The 24,179-nt window shown below is 30.3% G+C and overlaps 1 protein-coding gene and 1 pseudogene across 1 annotated transcript; both read left to right on the forward strand.

Annotated features, from left to right (window-relative positions):
- The first annotated feature begins 9,965 nt into the window (after window positions 1-9,965).
- On the forward strand, window positions 9,966-12,851 carry LOC110643946 (probable 2-oxoglutarate-dependent dioxygenase AOP1). Its single transcript, XM_021796482.2, has 3 exons — window positions 9,966-10,375; window positions 10,488-10,812; window positions 12,429-12,851. Exons 1-3 carry the CDS (start codon window positions 9,996-9,998, stop codon window positions 12,675-12,677), a joined length of 954 nt encoding a protein of 317 aa, XP_021652174.2. The 5' UTR covers window positions 9,966-9,995; the 3' UTR covers window positions 12,678-12,851.
- A 1,190-nt stretch (window positions 12,852-14,041) lies between these two features.
- Window positions 14,042-14,927, forward strand: LOC110643940 (probable 2-oxoglutarate-dependent dioxygenase AOP1; annotated as a pseudogene).
- Window positions 14,928-24,179: the final 9,252 nt, after the last annotated feature.

The following is a 24,179-nucleotide window of genomic DNA, read 5'->3' on the forward strand; positions in this document are numbered from 1 at the left end:
ATTATGATCTTAATGTGTGGGCTATGTGCTAGAATTGGTGATTGGTCAATCTCAGAAATTGCATGGTTAAGTTTGTTGACTATTATCAATTGTTATAGCTCTCTTAATGCTTGTGAGGTTGAGGCGATCTTGGTAACTAGTGGTTTACCTGCAGATGCCAAGGTTGGTTTTTCGCTTATGATTTCGTTTACCCCAATTGCTCTTTCCTTGTTTTGCTCGGCTTGTGATCTAGTATATCTAATATAGCAAGTTGCAAATAACTTTCTTTTTTCTATTTAAGAGTATGAATATATTCTTTGTTGGATGTTTGTTAGATTGTATTCTCCCAAGTTCCTGTGATGGCTTTACTTTTCTATGGAAGCCTATCATGTTATGTGAGAAACTTGTGTGGTGATGAAATTATCTTGAGAACTTGTGTCTTGATCATTATCGTATGTTTCCATGCTGTACAGTTTGAAATCTTATGAATATAGAGTGGTGCACTTTTTTGTTTATTTAATCCCAAATATTGCCTTCTTGTTCATTTGTATGTGAACTAATTTTCAAATTTGCAGACCTTCAATTTCAGTCATGTGCTGGCCTCCTTTCCTTGCTTTAGACCAGTGAAATTAGCTATTATTTACCTAGTATCTGAAATGAGATCATGATGGTTGTTGGCACCCCTTATGGATGAGGAATGTTATGATATTCTAGCTACTTTTTATCTGCTTGAGTTCTGTATGGGCACTAGAAATGATTTTTAGAATTTGTATTTGTAGCTTTACAGGGTTGGCACTTGGCAATGATTCAAAGAATATTTTGTGATGTGTCATTCATAGCATGGTTGTTCTCTTTGTATCGCAGTGATTGCAAAATATGTAGTTTCTGGTGGCAACATCAATTCTTTTTTTTTTTTCTCTAGTTATTCAGGAGATATGTGCTTGAATTTTATGGTGTGCATATTTGTGGATGGAATGGAGTAGAAAGTAAAATATTTAAAGGAATGTGGGACAGGCAAATTGATATGACTATGTTAAATTTTGGGACACTGGCCTTGAGTAACCTCTATGTAAATTATCTTCATCTAATTGATTTTGTTATATAATTAGATTAAATTTAATCTACATATTTTTATTATATTCATCAAAGAGATCATTTTAGTATGCTGTATTCATTATCCAAAGATTTAATTTCTTAGCTTGAATACATGAGCTTATCTTCTAATTCTGAGGTTTAGACAACTTAAAAATCGCATTGAGGTTTCAATATACTAATAATTTATATTATTAATGTGAATTGAAATTGCTCTTTCTATGGTAGCTTGTGCTCCACAATAATATTGATTAGAGTTCTAATGTTAATTATTTGTGTACTCTTGTAGCAGCTGAACATGGATTCTAGTTCCAGCGGGCAAAATGATCCAACAAATACAACTGATTCCACTCAAAGTGAACAAGAAACTGCAACAAGTTCAAAATCAAAAGTGAAAAGAAAGCCAGTCATGCCAAGGTCTACAGTTTGGGATCACTTCACCAAGTTTAAAACTGATAATGGTGACACCAAAGGCAAGTGTAATTATTGTAATAAAGAATTTTGTTGTGATCCTAAGAGAAATGGAACCACTGCACTTAGGAATCATATGAATACTTGCAAAAAGCATCCACATGCCATTGAGACTAGGCAAGCACTATTGGATTTGCAACCAAATTCAAACAATGTAGAGGGTGAAGTAGGCACACTTACTACTTGGAAATATGATGAAAATGCAATTAGGGAGGCTCTTGTTTCCATGATTATCATTGATGAGTTGACATTTAAATTTGTAGAAGGTGAGGGATTTCGAAAATTTATGAGAGCTATATGTCCCAAGTTTAAGATTCCCTCTCGTTGGACTATTTCACGAGATTGTTATTTAGTGTATGTTGAGGAGAGGTCAAAATTGAAGTCTTATTTGAAGAGAAATTGTCAAAGGGTGAGTCTTACTACGGATACATAGACATCATTACAACGAATTAATTATATGTGTATCACTGCTCATTTCATTGATAATGATTGGAAGTTACATAAGAAAATCATTAAATTTTGTCCTATTACAAGTCATAAAGGTGATGCAATTGGTAGAGCTATTGAAACTTGTTTGCTAGAGTGGGGGCTAGATAAGATATTCACCATTACAGTTGACAATGCTAGTTCAAATGATATAGCCATTTCTTATTTGAAAAAAAAGCTTGCAAATTGGGGTGTCACTGTTTCTAATTCTGATTACCTTCATATGAGGTGTATGGCACACATAGTTAATTTGGTTGTCATGGATGGCTTAAAAGATGTTGGTGAGTCAGTGCTGAAAGTAAGGAATGCAGTGAGATACATTAGGAGTTCTCCAGCTAGGTTGAAAAAGTTTAAGGAGTGTGTTGAATATGAAAAAATTGATGGCAAGTCTTCTTTGTGTTTAGATGTGCCAACTAGGTGGAATTCAACTTACTTGATGTTGAATATAGCTCAAAAATATGAAAGGGCGTTCGAGAGGTATGAGTCACAAGAACCTATGTTTAGGCTTGAATTGGGAGAGAATGGAGTGCCTGATTTTCATGATTGGTCTGAATGTAGGAAAATGGCTGAAATGTTATCTCATTTTTATGAGCTTACTTTGCGTATTTCTGGTTCTCGGTATATCACATCTAACATGTTTTTTGGTGAGATAAGTGACTTGGCTTTTATTTTAAATCAATGGGTGGATAGTACTAATGTTGAGGTGAAAAATATGGGGGACAGAATGAAGAAAAAATTTGACAAGTACTGGGGGGATATAGATAAAATGAATAAATTGATTTATTTTGCTACTGTTCTTGACCCTCGTGATAAGTTTGAATATATGGAGTTTCAATTTTGCCAAATGCATGGTGAAGAAAAGGGTGAGCAGTTGTTCCAGAAGGTGAAGTCATCTTTGATTGACTTATTTAATGAGTATAAGAAAAAATATCAAACTGATTGTGAGCAAATAAGTGATAACACTAGCTCACAGCTCTCAAGTGGTAGTGGTAGTATAATAAGTCTAAAGCCCAAATTGTACTTGAAGCATCACTACAAGAAGCAAAAGTTAGAAAAAAAATGGAGGTTTAGATTCAAAAACAGAGTTGGAATTGTATCTCAATGAGGCAATTCAAGAGGACAAGGAAGATTTTGATCTCTTAAAATGGTGGAAAATCAATTCTGAGAGATTTCCCATCCTTGGAAAAATGGCAAGAGATATATTGGCAGTCCCAGTTTCAACTGTTGCATCAGAGAATGCTTTTAGTACTGGTGGGAGAGTACTAGATCCCTTTAGGAGTTCTTTAACTCCCAGAATTGTGGAAGCTTTGATATGTGCACAAGATTGGACACGTTCCTCAAATTGTCCAATAAATATTGAGGAAGATTTAGAGGAACTTGAAAAGTTTGAAGAGGGTATGTAATAAATACATGTATTTAGATAATTTTTATCTTTTAATATTTTTATTTCAATATGGATTGATTTTTTTTCCCCTTATATAATTCAATTTTCAGTACTGCCAAGTGTTGGCCTAACTCAATTAGGGGGATCAAGTTGTTCAACCCCTACCCTTAACTCTTAGATGTAAGTTTGATTGTTTAAAGTTTTACATTATTTTATGCTTTCATTAATTATTATATATCAATTGTCTTTTTTTTTATTATTTTGTTTGTGTAGGTTCCCAAAGCTATTGACTGTTGCCTCTTCATTTGAGCATGTTTTTGGATTTGGTTGGACTGCTCAAAATCAAATTATTGGAGATTTGATGGATTTTAATATTATGTTTAATTCTGTTGTTATTTGATGGATTTTAATATGGACTGTATTTAGCTTTTATCTTGTTGGAGATTTAGTATTTTATTATTATGTTGTTTTATGGATTTTAATAATAACTGAACTGGATTGTATTTAGAGTATGGTTGTGGTTATTTTAGCTTTTATTTCAATTATGTTTTGTTTTATGGTTTGGCATTTGATGCTTGGATTATTATTTGGTTTAGTGGTTTTATACTTTTATTTATTTTATGGTTTATTTGGCATAGTGACATTTTATTAAATTGATTGTTTATTTGATGCTACACAATTGATTTTATATGAATTGTATACCATGAAGTGTGAACAAATGCAAATGTGCAATTTACAGGTCAAGCAGGTCTGTTTGGCATTTGAAAAAAAAATGAAATTTCGGTTTTTCATTAACCGAACCGAACCGATAATAATTGGTTCGGTTCGGTTCGGTTTTTCTCCAATAAACGGTTCGGTTCGGTTTACAATTTATGGGATTTTCGGTTATCGGTTATTTCGGTTCGGTTCGGTTCGGAACCGAACCGACCGAATGCTCACCCCTACCAGAAACTACATATTTTGCAATCACTGCGATACAAAGAGAACAACCATGCTATGAATGACACATCACAAAATATCGCTGAATCATTGCCAAGTGCCAACCCTGTAAAGCTACAAATACAAATTCTAAAAATCATTTCTAGTGCCCATACAGAACTCAAGCAGATAAAAAGTAGCTAGAATATCATAACATTCCTCATCCATAAGGGGTGCCAACAACCATCATGATCTCATTTCAGATACTAGGTAAATAATAGCTAATTTCACTGGTCTAAAGCAAGGAAAGGAGGCCAGCACATGACTGAAATTGAAGGTCTGCAAATTTGAAAATTAGTTCACATACAAATGAACAAGAAGGCAATATTTGGGATTAAATAAACAAAAAAGTGCACCACTCTATATTCATAAGATTTCAAACTGTACAGCATGGAAACATACGATAATGATCAAGACACAAGTTCTCAAGATAATTTCATCACCACACAAGTTTCTCACATAACATGATAGGCTTCCATAGAAAAGTAAAGCCATCACAGGGAACTTGGGAGAATACAATCTAACAAACATCCAACAAAGAATATATTCATACTCTTAAATAGAAAAAAGAAAGTTATTTGCGACTTGCTATATTAGATATACTAGATCACAAGCCGAGCAAAACAAGGAAAGAGCAATTGGGGTAAACGAAATCATAAGCGAAAAACCAACCTTAGCATCTGCAGGTAAACCACTAGTTACCAAGATTGCCCTCAACCTCACAAGCATTAAGAGAGCTATAACAATTGATAATAGTCAACAAACTTAACCATGCAATTTCTGAGATTGACCAATCACCAATTTTAGCACATAGCCCACACATTAAGATCATAATAAAATAAGAGAACCTAACAGACACTTCTTTCAAAATCATAACCACAGCACACCAGATGAACACATGGGCCACACAAAATCTGTAAAATCACATTTTTTAGCACGATATCACATTAATCACAAACTCATGGTCAACATTAGTCAAGCCAAACCATGAGGTACAACTATCCTTCTACTACATATCATTGTAAATGAAAAACACACTAAAATCAAGCAGAGAACAGACTCAAAAGCTTCCTTATGTATTAGAAACAAGATAATAATGGAACTCGATATCAATCCCACAAGCAAGAGGCGAACTTCATAAATTGAGGAAAAGAAAGTAATATACATCACATTTCTCAACACCCGATGGCAAATAATCATCATATCCATGCTCAAGAAAAAAGATCGAAACCATGAACTCCAAATTACAAGCATCCTGCCTAGATTTACCAATAAAACACAAGCTTCACATTCCCATTCAAGCACTAGAACTAACTCAACCAACGCTGTGGATAATAAAAAACTAAATACACAACATCCATCCCACAATCAAGGCATTCACAATTTCGAACGCAGCTTTAAAGAACATACAACCCACAATCACCAAGTTGATTAATCCAGTAACCAACCATATAAGACAAACTATCTAACTCTCAATCCATCTCACATCAAGTTGACCAAGAGACTGAATATAGATTGAATGAAGATTGAATGAAGATTAAACGAAAAACCACCAAATTAAATAGATAACGAATGCTCACCTCGAATGAAGATTGAAGAAGATGCACACCACACACAAGCAAGGAAGAAGAGAGACGAAGAGCCGAAGAGGAAGCTTGGGATTTTAGTTTTAGGAGGTTGAGCGGCGGCAGACTGCACGGCAAATGGAAAGAAAGGTTAGGGTTAGGGATTTTAGTTTTAGTTTTAGGTTAGAGAAGCAATTATGGTGAAATTTTGTGTGTGAAAGGGTCATTGTGTGTGAAAGGGCTGTGTTGATTTCGGTTTTATTGGGTTCTTCGGTTATAACCGATAACCGAACTGAAATAACCGATAACCGAAAAATTTTAAAAGTATTAACCGAACCGGACCGGTTAAACCAATTAATCGAACCGAACCACTAATTTCGGTTCGGTTCGGTTCGGTTAATCGGTTTAACCCGTAAACTGCTCACCCCTATTTTCACCTGTGACAATTCTTTTGTTTTTTTCTTTTAATAATTTATATTTATATTCATTAAGAATAGATTCTAAACATATCTCCTTAGACTTATTATTATTAATATATTTTGAATGAATAAATCCTTAAATTTGTTTATATTGATAGGTTTGAGTATGTGTATTGTGTTTCTCTACCTTTATGAAGTTATTCCTCTTATTAAGGAGTTTTATATGTGTTTAGAATAATTTATTTATTTACTTATTTTAGATAAGAATGCTCTATGAGGTATACATATTTAGAAATAAATTTAAAAGTTATTTGATAAAATTCGTAGAAAAATTATGAAATTAAAAAATAGAGTATATAATTCATTTATTGGCCAACTAACATGCTCTGTCAATATTAAGAAATTTTCTAATTTTCTTCATTATTTTTTTTTATAAATAATTAATATCATTTATACAAAAATATGTAATATGTTTTTTTTTTCAATTAATGAAATATTTTTTGTTCCTATAAGAAAACAATTAACTAATTGACTTAGTCTCAATTGCTTTTGCATTTATTTCACTTAAGTCTTCTTTTTCCCTGAGAGCAGATATGGGTTGAGGACTTTCCTCCTCAATTGCTTTTGCATTTATTTCACTTAGCCTTCTTGTCCCTGAGAGAAGATATGGGTTGAGGACTTTCCTCCTCAATTTTCTAGGTAGTAACTAATTTTGTTTATTTTGTATGTCTAAACAAATATTTTACTTTTAAAAAATGTAACTTATTACCTTTTGAGCTTACAAAAGAAAGTAAATTACCAATTGTCAATCAATAAAAGAACAGGTCGTTTTGCTAAACTTTATTAATGAAAAATCATTATTCATACCTGAAGATTTAAAGTCTCTAAATATAAAAAATCAATGATCCATGTTATATTTTGAATAACTAAAGAGTCCTTTCAAATATTATAAAAAAATAAATAAAATCCCACTATGGAGAGAAAATAAAATCCCAATAATGGGGATAATATATAACACCCTAGTATTAGGGAGGGAATCCCATAAATGTTGCTAATTGACACAAACTTAAGAAGAAAAACCTAAATTTATTTCAAATCAACACAAATCTAGGAATTTATTAGAAAAAAAACTAATAATAAAACAAAAAAAAAATCAATGTAAGGTGCCCAAGGAGACATATGAAGAGAAAAAGAAAAAGAGGAGTTATTCTATTTATACATGGTTCATTTGGAATAAATTATTTATAAAAAAAAATTAAAAATTTTCACACAATTATGCATGATTTTTATTTTTTAAATAAAAAAATATTAAATTAAAAAAATTTAATTTTTTTTCATTTTAAATATGAAAATTAAAAAAATTTATTAAATTAAATTTTTACAAAATTTTATAATCTAAATAAGGGAATATACATTATATACTAATAGAATTAATAACTCATGCCATATGGTTTGTGGATGCCTGAAGGTATAATTAATGTGTCATTATTTTATCTGATAACTTTGTTAATTATTTTGGTTAAGAATGACAGTAGCAGACCATGGAAATTTTGACATGATTCCCAAGTTATTATATATTTATAATTTGTCATACATAGTCAGATGGATAGATTTTGGATGGCTGATATATTATATTGTTCTTTAATCAGATATGCTTTATTATTGGTGGTTCTGCCCTTGAATTCCCTTGGTCTTCTGCAGCAGCTAATCTCACTATCAATCTTTATCTGCCTTTTTTGAATTATTATTTTTCTCAAAGAAATGGAGACTTAAATTTAAGCATCAGCTAAATTAAGTTTGCAGGTGCACTAAATTAAGCTCTTGGAGTGAAATACTCATCCTGTTTTTAAAACCTGACCGTTGGCTCAGGAATTGGGCAGTAGTTAGTCTAATTTATGATTTGAGCATCAATAGATTAAGTCAAACCAAAATAATAATAATAATACTAATAATAATAAATCGAGTTATTGGGTATACATAGTCCAGTTTGTATGAACAATGCCGTCAAGGAAAAAAAATCAATATTCATACAGGTGAAAAGTAAACGCCCTACTAAATAATAATAGATGGCGTCGGTTCAATTGATTCAATGTAAGATATCAAATTATCATAAACCCGCTTCATAGGACTCATATAAAAATAGATTCACATTTGACGCAGACCAAATGAAAGGTATTTTCACTTGTCTTGTGACAACTTTTTTTTTTTTTCTTTTAATAACTTATATTTATATTCATTTAGAATATATTCTAAATATATCTCCTTATATTTATTATTATTAATGAATTTTGAATGAATAAATCCTTAAATTTGTCCATATTGATAGGTTGAGTATATGTATTGTGTTTCTCTACCTTTACGAAGTTATTCCTCTTATTAAGGAGTTTTATATGTGTTTAGAATAATTTATTTATTTACTTATTTTAGATAAGAATGCTCTATAAGGTATGCATACTTAAAAATAAATTTAGAAGTTATTTGATAAAACTCATAGAAAAATTATGAAATTATCTAACTCATTTATTGGCCAATAACATGCTCTATTAATATTAACAAATTTTTCAATTTTCTTTAATATTTTTTTTATAAATAATTATTATCATGTATAAAAAATATGTAATATGTTAATTTTTTTCAATTAATGAAATATTTTTCCTTTCTATAAGAAAATAATTAACTAATTGACTTAGTCTCAATTGCTTTTGCATTTATCTCACTTAGTCTTCTTTTTCCCTGAAAGCAGCAGATATGGGTTGAGGACTTTCCTCCTCAATTGCTTTTGCATTTTTTTCACTTAGCCTTCTTGTCCTTGAGAGCAGATATGGGTTGAGGACTTTCCTCCTCAATTTTCTTCTATTGCGGTAAATAAATAATGTTTCTAATTTGCTTTGAGTTGAATGAATTTCTTAAAAAAATTCCACCTATAATTATTGTTTATTGAAGTAGTTATTAAATTTTATTAAAGTCTTTAAATTTCAATTTTTATCTCTTCAAAATCAATAATTCATCTGTTTTTACAATCAGCTAAATATAATAAAATATAATTTTAATATACAATCTCCATTTTGTACATAATAATAATATATAAAAATTCATTTCATTTTTACTATTAAAAATGAAAAATAAATTAATTAATATAAATTTCTTATATGTGTCCAAAATTATTATAATAATCATTTTTATTTATTTATTAAAGCTTTATTTAATTTTATAATAATTAATTTTATTTCCCCATAAATTCCATATAATATAGTTATTGTCACTTTTTTAAATACTAAAACTTTGTTTAATTTTTATTTATTGATGATGTATGCACCCTTTTTCTATGGCATTTGTCAAACTACTATATATCTTTTAAAAATGACATATATTCATATGTGTATAATTAATGTTGAATACATAGCTTTTATATAGATTGTATTTTGTATGGATAAAACGACAAGCTAGCTAGGACCAAATTCAGTCAAACTCATATCGGAAAGATAGTACGGCAATTTTATTGGACTTTGTTAACTATCTCTATACGTACTCTCATTTGAGAGTCTATATAAGGCTGTATAATTTCATTGCTGTTACCCTAAAAGCAATTGAACCAGCAGCTAGTAAAGGTCAGATAAAAATATGGGTCCTCTATCATCACCTCTCAGGCTTCCTGTCATAGATTTTTCCAAGGAAAATTTGAGGCCTGGAACAAGCTCCTGGGCCTCCACTTGCAAGGAGGTCATTCAGGCACTAGAGGAATATGGCTGCTTTGAGGCAGTGTATGATAAAGTTCCTCTTGAACTTCACAAAACCTTCTTTAATTTATTGGAAGAACTGTATGATCTTCCCCTTGAGATCAAAAGGAAAAATGTTTCAGATATACCCTATCATGGGTATGTTGGAAACCAACCCTTTACTCCATCTGTCTATCAAGGAATGGGCATCAATAATGCTGCAACCCTGGAAGGAACTCAAGACTTCACAAATGCCATTTGGCCTAATGGAAATGATGATTTCTGGTATAGTTTTATTAAATTATTTTTTTAAATTATTATCGATTCTATTGTTGCATGCTCACTTTGTCTTTTAATTTCCAACTTTAATATCTTTCCTTGTTATATATGTGGTTAGCAAAACTGCGCTCCATTACTCAAAATTGATAGCAGAATTAGAGCAAATGGTGATGAAAATGGTGTTTGAAAGCTATGGAGTAGTGCAGTCCCATGAGGACCATCAAGAATCGATTACTTACCTATTTCGAATGATGAAATATAGAGTACCTGAGAAGGATGAAGATGATGTTGGCGTTCCCATTCACACAGACAAATGCTTCATAGCCGCATTACATCAAAATGAAGTCAGTGGTTTGGAGTTGAGGACAAAAGATGGTCAATGGATTGTCTTTGAGCCATCTTCGCCTTCATCCTTCGTAGTTAATGCCGGCGATGCACTAATGGTATGTATATATCCTTATTATAAGACTATATAAGAGTTACTCTTTAAATTAAATATATTTATCTCTCTCTTTAAAAAAAAAAAAGAAAGAGAGAGATATATTGACCCACACGCTTTATAATTTAATGGAGTGGGCACTTATTTAATAAAATAAATAAAAAAAAATTAGTGAAACACTGAAATTCATTATAATAGCGATTCGAGGCGTAAAAAAAAAAAAATTGTCCGACCAATCTTCTCTTATAAAAATTTTACAATCTTATGATGTGTGTTTTATATTCCTGTGAGGTAATTATCATATAATGTTACCTAACTTTATAAATTATTTCATAAAAATTATTAATTTTAATTTTTTTTTTTAAATTTTATCGATGTCAATTTAAAAATCATTAAAGTTATTATAATCAGATAGTATAGATTTTTAGATTAATTTGAACTAAAATTTTACTCATAGTCACTCAATTTATTTTTTTGTTAACCTTACATTCAACTTCAATTTATTTTCTAAATTTTAAAGCTCCTTAAATTTCATTTGATTAAACTTAAAATCTTTATTGTCAGTGATTGCAAGCTTATAGATTGCTACATAGAAAAAATTATTTCTCTCTTCAAAACTCTCATAATTTCATCATTTCTAATAAAATTTAATAAATTTAAATATTTACACTAACAACAATATGTTCCCACTAACCACGTCATGTAATATCCAAAAAATTTAAGAAATATATAATTTATTAATTTAATTATTTTAATATTTTTAATATATTTTGAGATTTAATTTATTTTAAAAGTTTTAAATTTAAACTTTACTATTGAGTGCATTTAGTAATCCTATTTATTTATAATTTAAAGGAATAAATTATTTCTATAGCCGATTATTTCAATTTATTACTTCAAGTTACAACTAAATAATATTACACTAAATGTACTCAAATTCAATAGTTAAAATTTACATTTAAAACTTTTAAAATAAAAAATATAAAAAATGTATTAAAAATATTTCAATAATAAATTAATAAATTATATATTTCTTAAATTTTATGAGGTATTACGTGATGTTGTTAGTGTGTGTATATATATAATTTATTAAATTTTAATTAAAAAATATGAAATTAGAAGAGATGTGTGGAGAGAGATAATTTTTTATTTGTGATAATTTGTAAACCTCAATTATAGATAACTAAGTACTTTAGATTTACTCAAATTAAATTTGAGAAAATTTTGAGTTTTAAGAAAGAAATTAAAATTGAGTACAGTATAAAAAAAGAACACAAAAAGTTAAGTGACGGTGAGTTAAAATTAGTCAGATTAACTGACAATTTGCAATAATTAATTAGTGACTTTAATGATGCTAAATTAAAGTTAAATAAGTTTTAAGAAAAAAAAATTGGGTGACTTTTATGAAACAACTAATAAATTTGAGTGATTTCAAGTAATAATTATTTCATCGAATGGGGTTGGTGTTTTAGAAAAATATTAACATGCAATGTTTTCATGCTAAGTTTATTTTGAATTTGAAATTAATTTTAATAAAATTTTGGTTATAAAAAATACATATGCTTGTGATAAATTTGTCCAATTTTTATTTGCATTCGATTTTTTTTTTTTTTTGGGCAGGCATGGAGCAATGACAGAATTCATGCTCCTCTTCACCGAGTGGTGATGAGAGGAAGCAAAGCAAAAGCAAGGTACTCAGTTGGTATATTTTCCTTCCACAAAGGTATAATCCAGGTTCCAGAAGAGCTAGTTGATGAGCAGCATCCTCTACGCTTTAAGCCTTTTAATAACTTTGATCTGTTGCGTTACTACACCACCAAAGAGGGTCAGGCACAGGAGAATACTCTAAAAGCCTATTGTGGAATTTAAGCCGAAGCCTTCTCTTTCCTCTCTTTACTCTGGGAGTTTCCTCTATGTGAAAATCCATGAATAAAATTTCCCATCTCAGATCGTCTTGTGTAAAATAGTTTTCAAATAATCAAAAGAATAAATAAGTAAATAAAATAAAAATGGTGTTGTTCACCATATACATATTGCTTGTTACGATCTGTCTCATATTCATATTTATAAGTTATCTTGCACACAAAATTTTAAAATTTGAAGTGTTAGAGATCTTGACTATTTTAGTATTTATAAGGTTTAATTTATGGATGTTATTATTTAAAATTTCATTTTTTTATTTTTAAATATTATATATTAATATATAAAAATTCTTATACTTACTAAATATTATATATTTGAATGATCATTTTATTTGAAATTACATTGTTAATAAATGACTATTTTATGCTCAAGATGAGCCCCATGTTCTTAAGATGAATCTTATTAAAAGTTGGGATGCTCACTTTGCAAAGAGCTTTCTTAATTAAGATATTACATCTACATCAAAATCAAGTTAATGGGTTGGAGTTAATTAAAGACGAAGGATGGCTCGCTTTGATCAGCCCTCTTCACCTTCGCCTTTGTTATCATGGCAGAAGAACCATTATGGATAGGTTCCCATATATATAGCTCATGACCATAATTTGTAAAGGAAAAGTTTTATTTTGGAAATCTAGCCGATGACAAAGCCTAAAATTTCTCCATGCCTTCACATAAAAAAAAAAAAAAAAAAAAAAAAAGTTCTCATTCAAAGTCATCATAAACTGATAAAACAATAATCGGAGATGCAATTAAGTTAGACCTGACCTGAACTGAAACTGGTCTTGATCAAACATATAATCGGCTTTGGTCAATGATTTAGGACCTTGAATTGGCCTTGAATCGAGGTTAGGAGGCTGATTCATGGTCCTTCTCCCTTGAACTGATCCAAAACCAGCTCACACTCCAGTTTGAACCGATATTTCAAATCGTTTTAAATCGAAATAAAGCTTAACCATGAGGCCTGCCAAATCAGCGATTCCAGCCTAAAATTGGACCAAAACCTGGTGATCAGGTCTACAACAAAGTGTACGGCAATTTCCATTTCCGAACTATTATTAAGTGGTTATTGTTCAAATATTCCAAAAATCCATCCAACGATCTGTCAGGTATTTCGGGTATTATATTGTGTTCCACTACTTTCAAGTAATGTAAGTTACCCATAACAATCCAAATTCAAAGAATCGGTCATAATGCTGTTCTTCAATTCTCCAAAATAATTTTAAGCAATAATTCAGCTTCACATAAAATAAGAACCTAAAATGGTCTAAGGTTATGAACAGAAGCTACTTCTTGCTTGTACATATTAAGCTATGTATGAAACTGCCGACCATAATCAACAGTATGAAAACCATTTCCTTTTTTATTTGTCCGTAGCATCACAAAACATCCATCGAACTTTATAAATTGACCACAAAATTCAAAGATGGACCTGGGAAGACAACAAGAAAAGGATGAAAGATTAGATCGTGTTCAAGAAATCTTGTTTTGGCAGCAAAACTACGCAATCCTTCTCAAAGCTGGCAGCAGAGCTGGAAAATATTGTTAAGGAAGATGATTTTGGGGAGCTTGGGTGTGGAAAAGTACTTCGATGAACACATGAACTCAACCGCCTACCTTCTTAGGGTCTTAAAATATGAAGGGCCACAAAACTACTGACCCAAAGCCTGGGGTACAGCCTCATACAGATAAGAATACAGAGACCATATTGTATCAAAATGAGGTTAATGGATTGGAGGTACAAACAAAAGATGGTGAGTGGATCAATGTCAAATCCAAACCAGGCTCATTCATTGTCTTGATTGGGGAATCTTTTAATGCAAGTCATTTTCAAATATTAGTTTCCATATCAGTTGTTCTATACACTACAATAATCAAATACTTGTCTTGTAATATTCTATTTAACAGTTGCATGCGGATGCGATTGATTTTTCGCAGGCATGGGCAAATGGTCGACTGCACATTCCATGTCATCGTGTGATGATGAGTGGAAAAGAGACAAGGTATTCAATTGGACTCTTTGCAAGCCCCAAAGCTGGCTACTTGGTAAAAACCCCAGAGGAGCACGTGGATGAAGAACACCCCTTGCCATATAAGCCATTTGATTACGTTGAATTCCTCAAGTTCCGTCAGTCTCAGGCGGGGTATGAAACTGCTCTCAAGTCTTATCATCCTTTCAACGCTTATTGTGGTGTTTGATACTCAGTTACCCTGTTGCCTGTGTATTTATGTATGATTTGAGAGTAACAATTTCTGTTGCTGGAAGAATATGTGTTCATGGTGAGATCTACTTGTCTCGCTTCAGTTTCGATTCCCCGCATTAGCATTGATAACTAAATATTATCTTTGCTTAGGAATGTGAACGAGTCAGATTGTTCAATTGTGTATATCACGGGGTGCCTTCCCAAGCTTGATGATAAGTCCCTTCCTATAAGAATCGAATATGTAAATTGGTGACTTCAGATCTCGAGCTTAAAGGAGCTATAATCATTAAATAGAAAAATCTTTATTTTCTCTGTCAAAAGCTTTTTTTGGTCGAAGCTAATTTATGTACTCAATCTTACTTATTAAATTATAAAAATTCATGTGAAATACGAACAATTTTAAAATTATAGATTTTACTAACTTTTTTTAATAAATAATCTATGCATTCAGTATTATTTAATGATATTAATTAATGTCATTAATTTTAAGTTTATGTGATCTAAATTGCCAATGAGACTATTTAAAATTACTTAAAAGGACTAAAATAGCCCTTTTACGTATTTACTTATGTAATAAACTCTAATTACAAAAATTAAAAGAAAATTAAAAAACAAAAAAAGAGTTGTTCTTTTTTAATATCACTAGAGATTAATCCTTGAGCTGATGTGGCAATTGATGACGAGAAAAGAATTCAAAATTTTGAACTGAACTACCAAAGATCATGAATTTCTTGATCGAGTTCTTTCACTGATCTCAATCATAATTGTCTGTATCGTCATGGAAAATTTTCTAATCTTGGTTTCCCAGGTTCAAGTTATTCAGCTTTTGAGTTCCAAAGTTATAGGATTTTGAGCCCATAACATGTTAGAGAACCATCTTAAGCCCAATTTGCTACCCACCGAATAACGCACAAACAGGTTGTTTATGAGAGAGCTGGGCCTGTAAGTGCTCAGCTAGGCCTAAAGAAGAGGCTTCAGCTTTGCTGTTAAGCTTCTTCTTCCCAATATTGGGCTGGAAAGAAGCTTATACAAGTTCCTCCTAAAATCAGGCTTCCTGTTAAGTATTCTCTCTCTCTCTCTCTCTCTCTCTCTCTCTCTCTCTCTCTACACTAAAAAATTTCTAAATTTTAATTTTATTTCATAAAAATCCCTCAAATCTGTTATAGTAAATTTTTATGTTAAAAAATAATAAAATTATATTTTTATCTTCTTTTCTCTTACACTTAAAAAAATATTAGCTATTTTATCTATAATATAGATTTATCACAAAAATATTAATAACATTATAACAATACGTTTTTATGAAAATAATAAGAATTTATCCTAAAATGCTAAAAACTGCATTAGTAGATATGACAATACAGCTTAGAGTGATTTTTTTTAATCTAGAAATCTACTATTATGGATTAGAGAAATTTTTTTTTTGAAATAAAATTAAAATTTATGAATATTTTAGTAATAAATTAAAATTAAAAAATATAAGTGAAATACAAAATAAACGTTTGACTTTATATAATAAAGTATATCAATAATTTGATCAAATATTTATATCAAAATTTATACATAATCAATTAAAATATATATAATGAACATATAAATATATGTACAAATATTTAATGCAATATTTGTTAAACTAATTCTAATGTAAAATCCAACTTATAATAACTCTATAAAAATACTAACTATTTCATTAAACTATAGGTTTAAAAACTTTGAATAATTTGTAATGGTAGATAGAGCTCAATGATATATATATATATATATATATATATAATTCGAAGACTAGGATTGACTCCAACCCCCTCCACCACTTCTATAATAATAATAAAATGACTAATTCTATTCTTGTCTAGATAGCTGAGTCGATGGTGCTCCTTCCTAGATTAGCTTTTCAACAATCTAAAAGGGCATGCGACTCCTGATCCATTTTCAGGCACAACTTGCTATAGAATTTTCTTATGTGCGTATCTAGATATTTATATTTATTTATATAAATATAATAAATTAGTCCCTTATGTATATTACGAAAGTATATAAACTATAAAGAAGTAAACATATAAAATATTGATATTTCTGTGATTCACTCTTTTTACGTAAAATTATATCCACAAGCATGCCATTTTCTATTATTAATAATTATAAATAAATTATCAATTACAAGTTCAAACTATACTACTATCATTTTTAATCTTTTTTAGAAATAATTCAATATATTTATACTAATACTGTTACACCACAAAAAGTATTTTCAACTATAATTGATAATAATTTCTTCCTCTTGGATTATATCATTTTCTTGGATTATATTCTTTCTCTACTTTAAGCCGAAATATCTTTCCTTTTATCAGACTACAATGGGCAAGAGTCCCTCATCAATGAATAAGTCTAAATCCTCAGTAATTGGCAATACTCTTATCTGCAATGGGTGACAGCCTCACTCATGAGCTGAAAGCTACCTTCTTGGATAGGCAAAACCACTCTCCATAGACAAATCTAAATAAATTTTTTCTCATTCTCCTATATATAGTGTTAATTCTTTTAAATCTGATTACGATTCCATTCAATTTAAAAATAATATTAAAATAAGAGTTATGCTCTATATAAGAAATATTCTTCTATCCTATTGAGCAATATTTCTCCCACTTAGATTAGAAAAAAAAAATTTTAAATCAACTAGGATTTTGAATCATAAATCTAACATCTCTTAAATAAGTTCACCAAAAGATGATAAGTGACACTTTATTATAATTTTTATTTATTAATTTTACCTCTATTTTATTATTATTATTATTATTATTATTATTTTAATATGATTTTTTAATTTCTTAATGCTTAATATTTTTATTTATTTTAATTTAATAATTATTAATATATATAATAAAATTTATTAGTACAACTAATTAATATACGACTTTTTAAAAGAATTAAGTTTTTTTTACTCTCACTTAATGGCTCATTTATCATTCATTAATAAGTAACTTTTTAGTTTCTTAATACTTAACATAAAAATTTAAATAAAATTAATATATATTTATATTTATAAATTATATTTAAAAAAATACATTTTATTATTAATAGTAATTAATTTTAATATGTATTTTTTATCATTAATAATAATTAATATATATATATATATTAAATAAAATTTATTAATCTTATTATTATCACCAATTAATATGTAACTTTTTAGTTTCTTAATATTTAATATAAAAGTTTAAATGAAATTTATATACATATAATTGTAAAAAAATATAAATTTTTATCATTAATAATAATTAATATGTGTATATTAAATAAAATTCATTAATCTTATTAATACCACTAATTAATTGTTGACTTTAATTTTTAGTCAATTAATACTTAATATAAAAATTTAAATAAAATTAATATATAGTTATATTTAATTTTAATTCATCTTATTTCTATCAACTTTAACTATATTCCATAATTAATTGTTAATAGCTAATCTGTATATACTAAATAAAATTTATTGGCCTCACTATATTTATAGTCATATTGTTATCACTACTCACTTATTAATTTGATTTTTCAATTTCCTAATTCTTAACTTAATATTTATATAAATATTATAAAACTAATTATTAAATAAGATTGCAATATAAAACTGAGTTATAATAGAATTAGAAAGATAGATAGGATAATGACAAATAAAAAATAATTAATGACAATAATAATGACATAGAAAAAGCTATAGTTAGAAGTATATATTCATGATTGAATACCATAGAAAATTACTATTGAAAGGCTAAATGATTTGAATACCATAGAAAATTATTATTGAAAGGCTAAATGATTAAAAAAAAATCCAAACCATAAGTTTTTTAATTTTAGTAAAACCTTTTAATTTATCAATTTTGTCCATAACTTTTTAATTTTAGCAATTAACTTAACTAGATGATTTAATTGATAAAAATAATTCAAAGATTTGCCAACGTTATTAATATTAGTCAATCATTTTAATTTATTTATTATTTTAGTAATTATTCTTAAATAAATCAAATAAAAAATATTATTTTACCGAATCAAATATTTATTGTTTTGGAAATTATAATTAGATTTATTTTAGTTATATTATTTATTAATATTTTGCGTTTAAACATTTGAATTGTTTCATTTATTAGGCAGATAAAATGATGAGAATATGAGAATTAAAAGTATAATAAAAAGAGAAAAAAAATAAAATTAAGATAATAATATTGGATATATTATTTAATTATTATATTTTTTTATCATTAGGAAGTTTGTTAAAATTAATGAAAATATTAAAATTATTGAATAAATTAATAAAATTATATAAATTAGCTAAAACTAACAATATATAAATGAAAATTTTGAATAATATGTTAATATATGAGTTTTATTGTTTTTAATTAAATTTATTACAAAAGTTGAAAGCAATATGAAAAGTTTATGATTAAATTGATAAAATCAAAAGATTTTATTAAAGTTGATAATTAACATAAATAATTTTTTTATCATTTAATCTTATTAAAAAAATAATTTTGCTAAATTTTAATAGCAAAGCCCATATAATTTAAAATCATTATAAATATTTATAATCATCTTAAAAGTTATAGTTAAAAAAAGTATGTGAAGATGGTAAATAAGAATTTTTACAAATATTTATTATTTATGTTCTTATAATTTAAGATTTTTTTTTTATATTTTTAGTATTTTTAAAATTTAAATATTTTTGTTATTATTTATTCTATTAAATAATTATAAAGAGTAAAATACATTCGTATAACGCGCGGTAAGCATATAGTGTATTCGTACTACTTAGCTTGAAATGGTTCCCTATGGAGCTGCCTAACTGCTCTCAATCACTCTCCAATGGCAGGCATGTCCGGAGTTATAGTAAGGGACTGCATACTTCTATGTCTTTTTTACACTGAAATTCATGCGGATCAATGCTTTATATATATATATATATATATATATATATATATATATATATATATATATATATATATAAATTGAAAAATTTTATATGAAATGTATCTTTTAATATACCGTAAAAGAACTAAGGAATTTTGGAATAAGAATTCTGATGTTTATTGCCTCAGAAATCAAAGATATATATAAAAAATTACAACTAACAAATAGATTCCTAATCAAGCTAAACTACCAAAATTGTATCAGAATCATATAACAAAAAATAAGAACAGATATGCACACAAAAATTTCTTAACAAATACCCTAAATAAATATAAAATAAGTGACAGTTAACAGCTGCCTTTTCAATAGCCCCTCTCAAGTTGGAACATGGAGATCTCGAATGCCCAACTTGCGAAGAAGAAAATCAAACTGATCCTTTGCCAACGCCTTTGTGAAGATATCCGCAGGTTGCATTGAACTACGTACATAATCTGTTCGAATGTTACCATTTAATATCTCATCACGGATAAAATGGCAGTCCACTTCAATATACTTGGTACGTTCATGATAGACAGGATTAGCAGCTATATACAGAGCTGCTGACTATCACAATACAAATTCATAGGTTCAGTATGTGCCACACCAAGAGAATTCAATAATCCTTTCAACCATTTAAGTTCACAAGTTGTAGTACTTATAGATCGATATTCAGCTTCAGCGGATGAGCGAGACACTGTCTGTTGCTTTTTAGTCTTCCACGGGATAGGGGATTCACCCAAAAGAACAAAATAACCGGTCAAATACCGTCTCATCAAAGGACAGCTAGCCCAATTAGAATCACAGTAAGCAGACAATTTGAGATCACAATTGGCATGCAGTAGTATACCCTAACCTGGATTTCCTTTCAAATATTGCACAACTCTAACAGCTGCCTCCCAATGAGCTTTCTTCGGATGTTGCATGAACTGAGCAAGAATATGCACACAATAAGACAACTCGGCCAAGTTATTGTTAGATAAATAAGCCGTCCCACCAGACGCCTATACTGAGCAGGGTCATCCACATCATCACTCTCGGTAAGGGTCAGCTTGTGATTTTGTTCAAGAGGAATTTTAGCCAGCTTGCAACCCAGTAATCCAACTTCTGAAATTACATCCAACGCATACTTACGTTGAAACAAGAAAATACCATTCGAGTTTCTGGCTACTTCAATCCCTAAGAAAAATTTCAGCTTCCCCAAGTCTTTCATATGAAAGCAACAACTCAAATAGTTTTTGAATTTTTGTACAGCGGAAACATCATTGCTGGAGATAATAAGGTCATCCACATAAATAAGCACATTCAATTGAACAGTCCCAGCTCAAAAAGTGAACAAAGAGTAATCTGAATATGATTGCTGAAATCCATAAGCTTTTAGAGATGCAGTCAATTTCACAAACCAACATCTAGGTGCTTGCCGCAAACCGTATAGAGATTTCTGGAGTTTACAAACCTTCCCTGGTGATTGAGAAGCAAATCCAGGTGGTATCTTCATGTAAACCTCTTCTTCCAAATCATCGTGTAAGAAAGCATTTTGGACATCCATCTGATGGAGTTCCCAATTCTTTGCAGTCGCAACGGCAAGAAAGGTGTTCACAGTAACCATTTTTGCTGTAGGAGCAAAAGTCTCCTGATAATCTATGCCTTCAACTTGATTATTTCCCAATATCACTAACCGCGCCTTGTTTCGTTCAACACTTCCATCAGAATTGTATTTAATTTTGTATACCCACTTGCTTTCTATTGCTTTCTTCCCAAATGGCAGATTTTCAACTGTCCATGTACCATTATCCTCCAAAGCCTGTATTTCTTTTCTCGTAGCGCTATCCACCATTCATCCTTAACTGCTTCTGCATAAGAGCTTGGTTCATGTCCTGTCGTAATGGCTGCCAAAAAACATCGGTGTTGTGCAGAGAATTTATCATAACCCACATAATGTGTTATAGAGTAAGGCATACCTGAGGAATCAGATTGGGAAGGCGAGCATACCGAGGGGCTTGTTTTGATGGCATTTGTCACATAATCCTTAAAATGAACACTAGGTTGCTTGGCCCTTTGTCCCCTACCTAGTTGCTCTTCAACAACTTCACCTCTATCCACTCCTTCACTGTTTTCATGGATCAATTCTTCCGTTTCAGGATTCACCTCACTTTCTCTACCCACACTTTCATCGTGCTCATTTCCCAAGTTGTTCTCTAAACCATCAACTTCATCACCCAACTCCTCAACTCCATTTTTAATGAGTTCATCACCCATTGTTTTCTCATTTGCATATGGAAATTCTGTTTCAGCGAATACCATGTCTCTTGATACAAAGTATTCTTTAGTTTGCAAATCATACAATCTCCATCCCTTCTTTTCAAATGGATACCCAACAAAAACACACCTACGACTTCTACTACCAAATTTATCTTTATCCTGATTCAGATTATGTGCATAGCACAAACAACAGAAAACCCGAATGTGTTTGTAAAAAGGTACTTTCCCAAAGAGCATCTCATATGGGGTTTTACCATTTAATAACATAGATGGAGTCCTATTAATCAAATACCCGGCTGCAAGTACACATTCTCCCCAAAATTCTATGGTAAATTTGCTTGGAAACACAAGGCTCTTGCCACATTAAGAATATGGCGATGTTTTCTTTCCACTCAGCCATTTTGTTGAGGTGTTCCTGCATAGGAAGTCTGATGCAACATCCCTTGTTCATCAAAATATTCTTTCAAGCACATAAATTCACTTTCGTTATCACTTCTGACAATTTTCACATTTTTTTCAAATTGGCGTTTAACCATCGCAACAAATTTCTTAAGAACACAAGCTACTTCTTGTTTTCCATTCAGCAAATATATCCAAATAGCACGAGAGTAATCATCAATAATTGTTAAGAAGTAAATTGCTCCACAAGAAGTTGGGACTCTATAAGGTCACCACAAATGACAATGTATCAATTCAAAACAACCATCAACTTTATTGTCACTAGAAAAGAAAATATCTCTTGTTTGTTTTGCTCTAAAACAAACTTCATAAGTTTTATTAGTTTTTCTAACTATGCTACTAGCTTCTGGAATTAACTCTACCACCTTATAAGAAGGATGACCCATTCTCTTATGCCAAAGCTCAAAAGACCCCACATCAGTTACCTTGCAAGCATGTACCGATGTTACTCTCTTGAGAAAGTACAGCCCCTCGCGTTGCTCACCCACTATAATCAGGTTCCTCGAATTTAGGTCCTGTATAACACAAATTTTGTTAGTGAGTTGAATAACCAAATTTGAATCATTAAGTAGTTGTGATACAGAGATCAGATTGCAATTCAAATTTGGCACATAAAGGACTCGTTGCAATTTCAAGTCTCCTCTAAGCAACACAGTTCCTTCTTTCACCGCCAAAGTCTTTTCTCCATTAGGTAACCCGACTGAGCATGGCACAATATCATGCAATTCACTAAAAAATGCCAACGTTCCTATCATATGATGGGAAGCTCCTGTGTCAATAATCCAAGGAATTATCCTCTACGTACCTGTCAGCCTCTCGTTGCCACCATTCTGATAAGAATTCAACATGCCCAGCAAAGCAACCCACTGCTTTTCATTTAATCCACTAAGACCCTTTCGATCTGAATCTGTCACAATTCCATGCCCACCATCAACTCCAGTTGCTTGTGTGGCGTTGGCATGAGCAACTCCTCCCTTGCTATGTCCTGCTCCATTGCCACGCTTTTAACCACCTCCTCGTCCAGCAGAAGTTCCACGTGGTCTATTACCCCACCATTCTGAATAACCTATCAGCTGGAAACAACTTTCAGCATCATGTCCCTCTCTGTTGCAATTAGAACAAATTGAGGATTTATCTTTATCCCCCCCTGAATTTCGACTTCCTGCTCAAATTGCAAAACTCATAGGATTGCCTCTTTCTTCCTTGGTTTGTGTCATAGTTCGCACCCGCTCTTGTTGAACAACCATAGCATAGGCACGATTCAAATTGGGCAAAGGTTCAGTGCTCAAAATATTAGAATGCACTGTTCCGTATCCTTCTTCATCCAAGCCCATCAAAAACTGATGAACTCTCTCTTCTTCACGCTTTCTTTCCAATTCAATGGTAAGATTGCATCTGCAGCCTGCACAGATACACATTGGTATCTGATCATAGTTGTTTATTTCATCCCATAACGTTTTGAGTCTTCCGAAATAGGACACGATCGGTTGACCTTCCTGCCTACAATTTGCCAGATCCAATCTCAGTTGCTGCATTCGTGGACCATTCCCAATCGAGAACCTCTGTTTAATATCCTCCCACAGATCCTTTA

The sequence above is a fragment of the Hevea brasiliensis genome, chromosome 6 (genome assembly GCF_030052815.1).
Source record: "Hevea brasiliensis isolate MT/VB/25A 57/8 chromosome 6, ASM3005281v1, whole genome shotgun sequence".
Classification (NCBI taxonomy): domain Eukaryota; kingdom Viridiplantae; phylum Streptophyta; class Magnoliopsida; order Malpighiales; family Euphorbiaceae; genus Hevea; species Hevea brasiliensis.

Excerpts from the sequence above, each read along its gene's own strand:
- LOC110643946 (XM_021796482.2), top strand. The coding sequence starts at position 9,996 with ATGGGTCCTCTATCATCACCTCTCAGGCTTCCTGTCATAGATTTTTCC. Across the intron at positions 10,376-10,487 it reads AATGGAAATGATGATTTCTG|CAAAACTGCGCTCCATTACT; the intron begins GTATAGTTTTAT and ends ATATGTGGTTAG. Across the intron at positions 10,813-12,428 it reads ATGCCGGCGATGCACTAATG|GCATGGAGCAATGACAGAAT; the intron begins GTATGTATATAT and ends TTTTTTGGGCAG.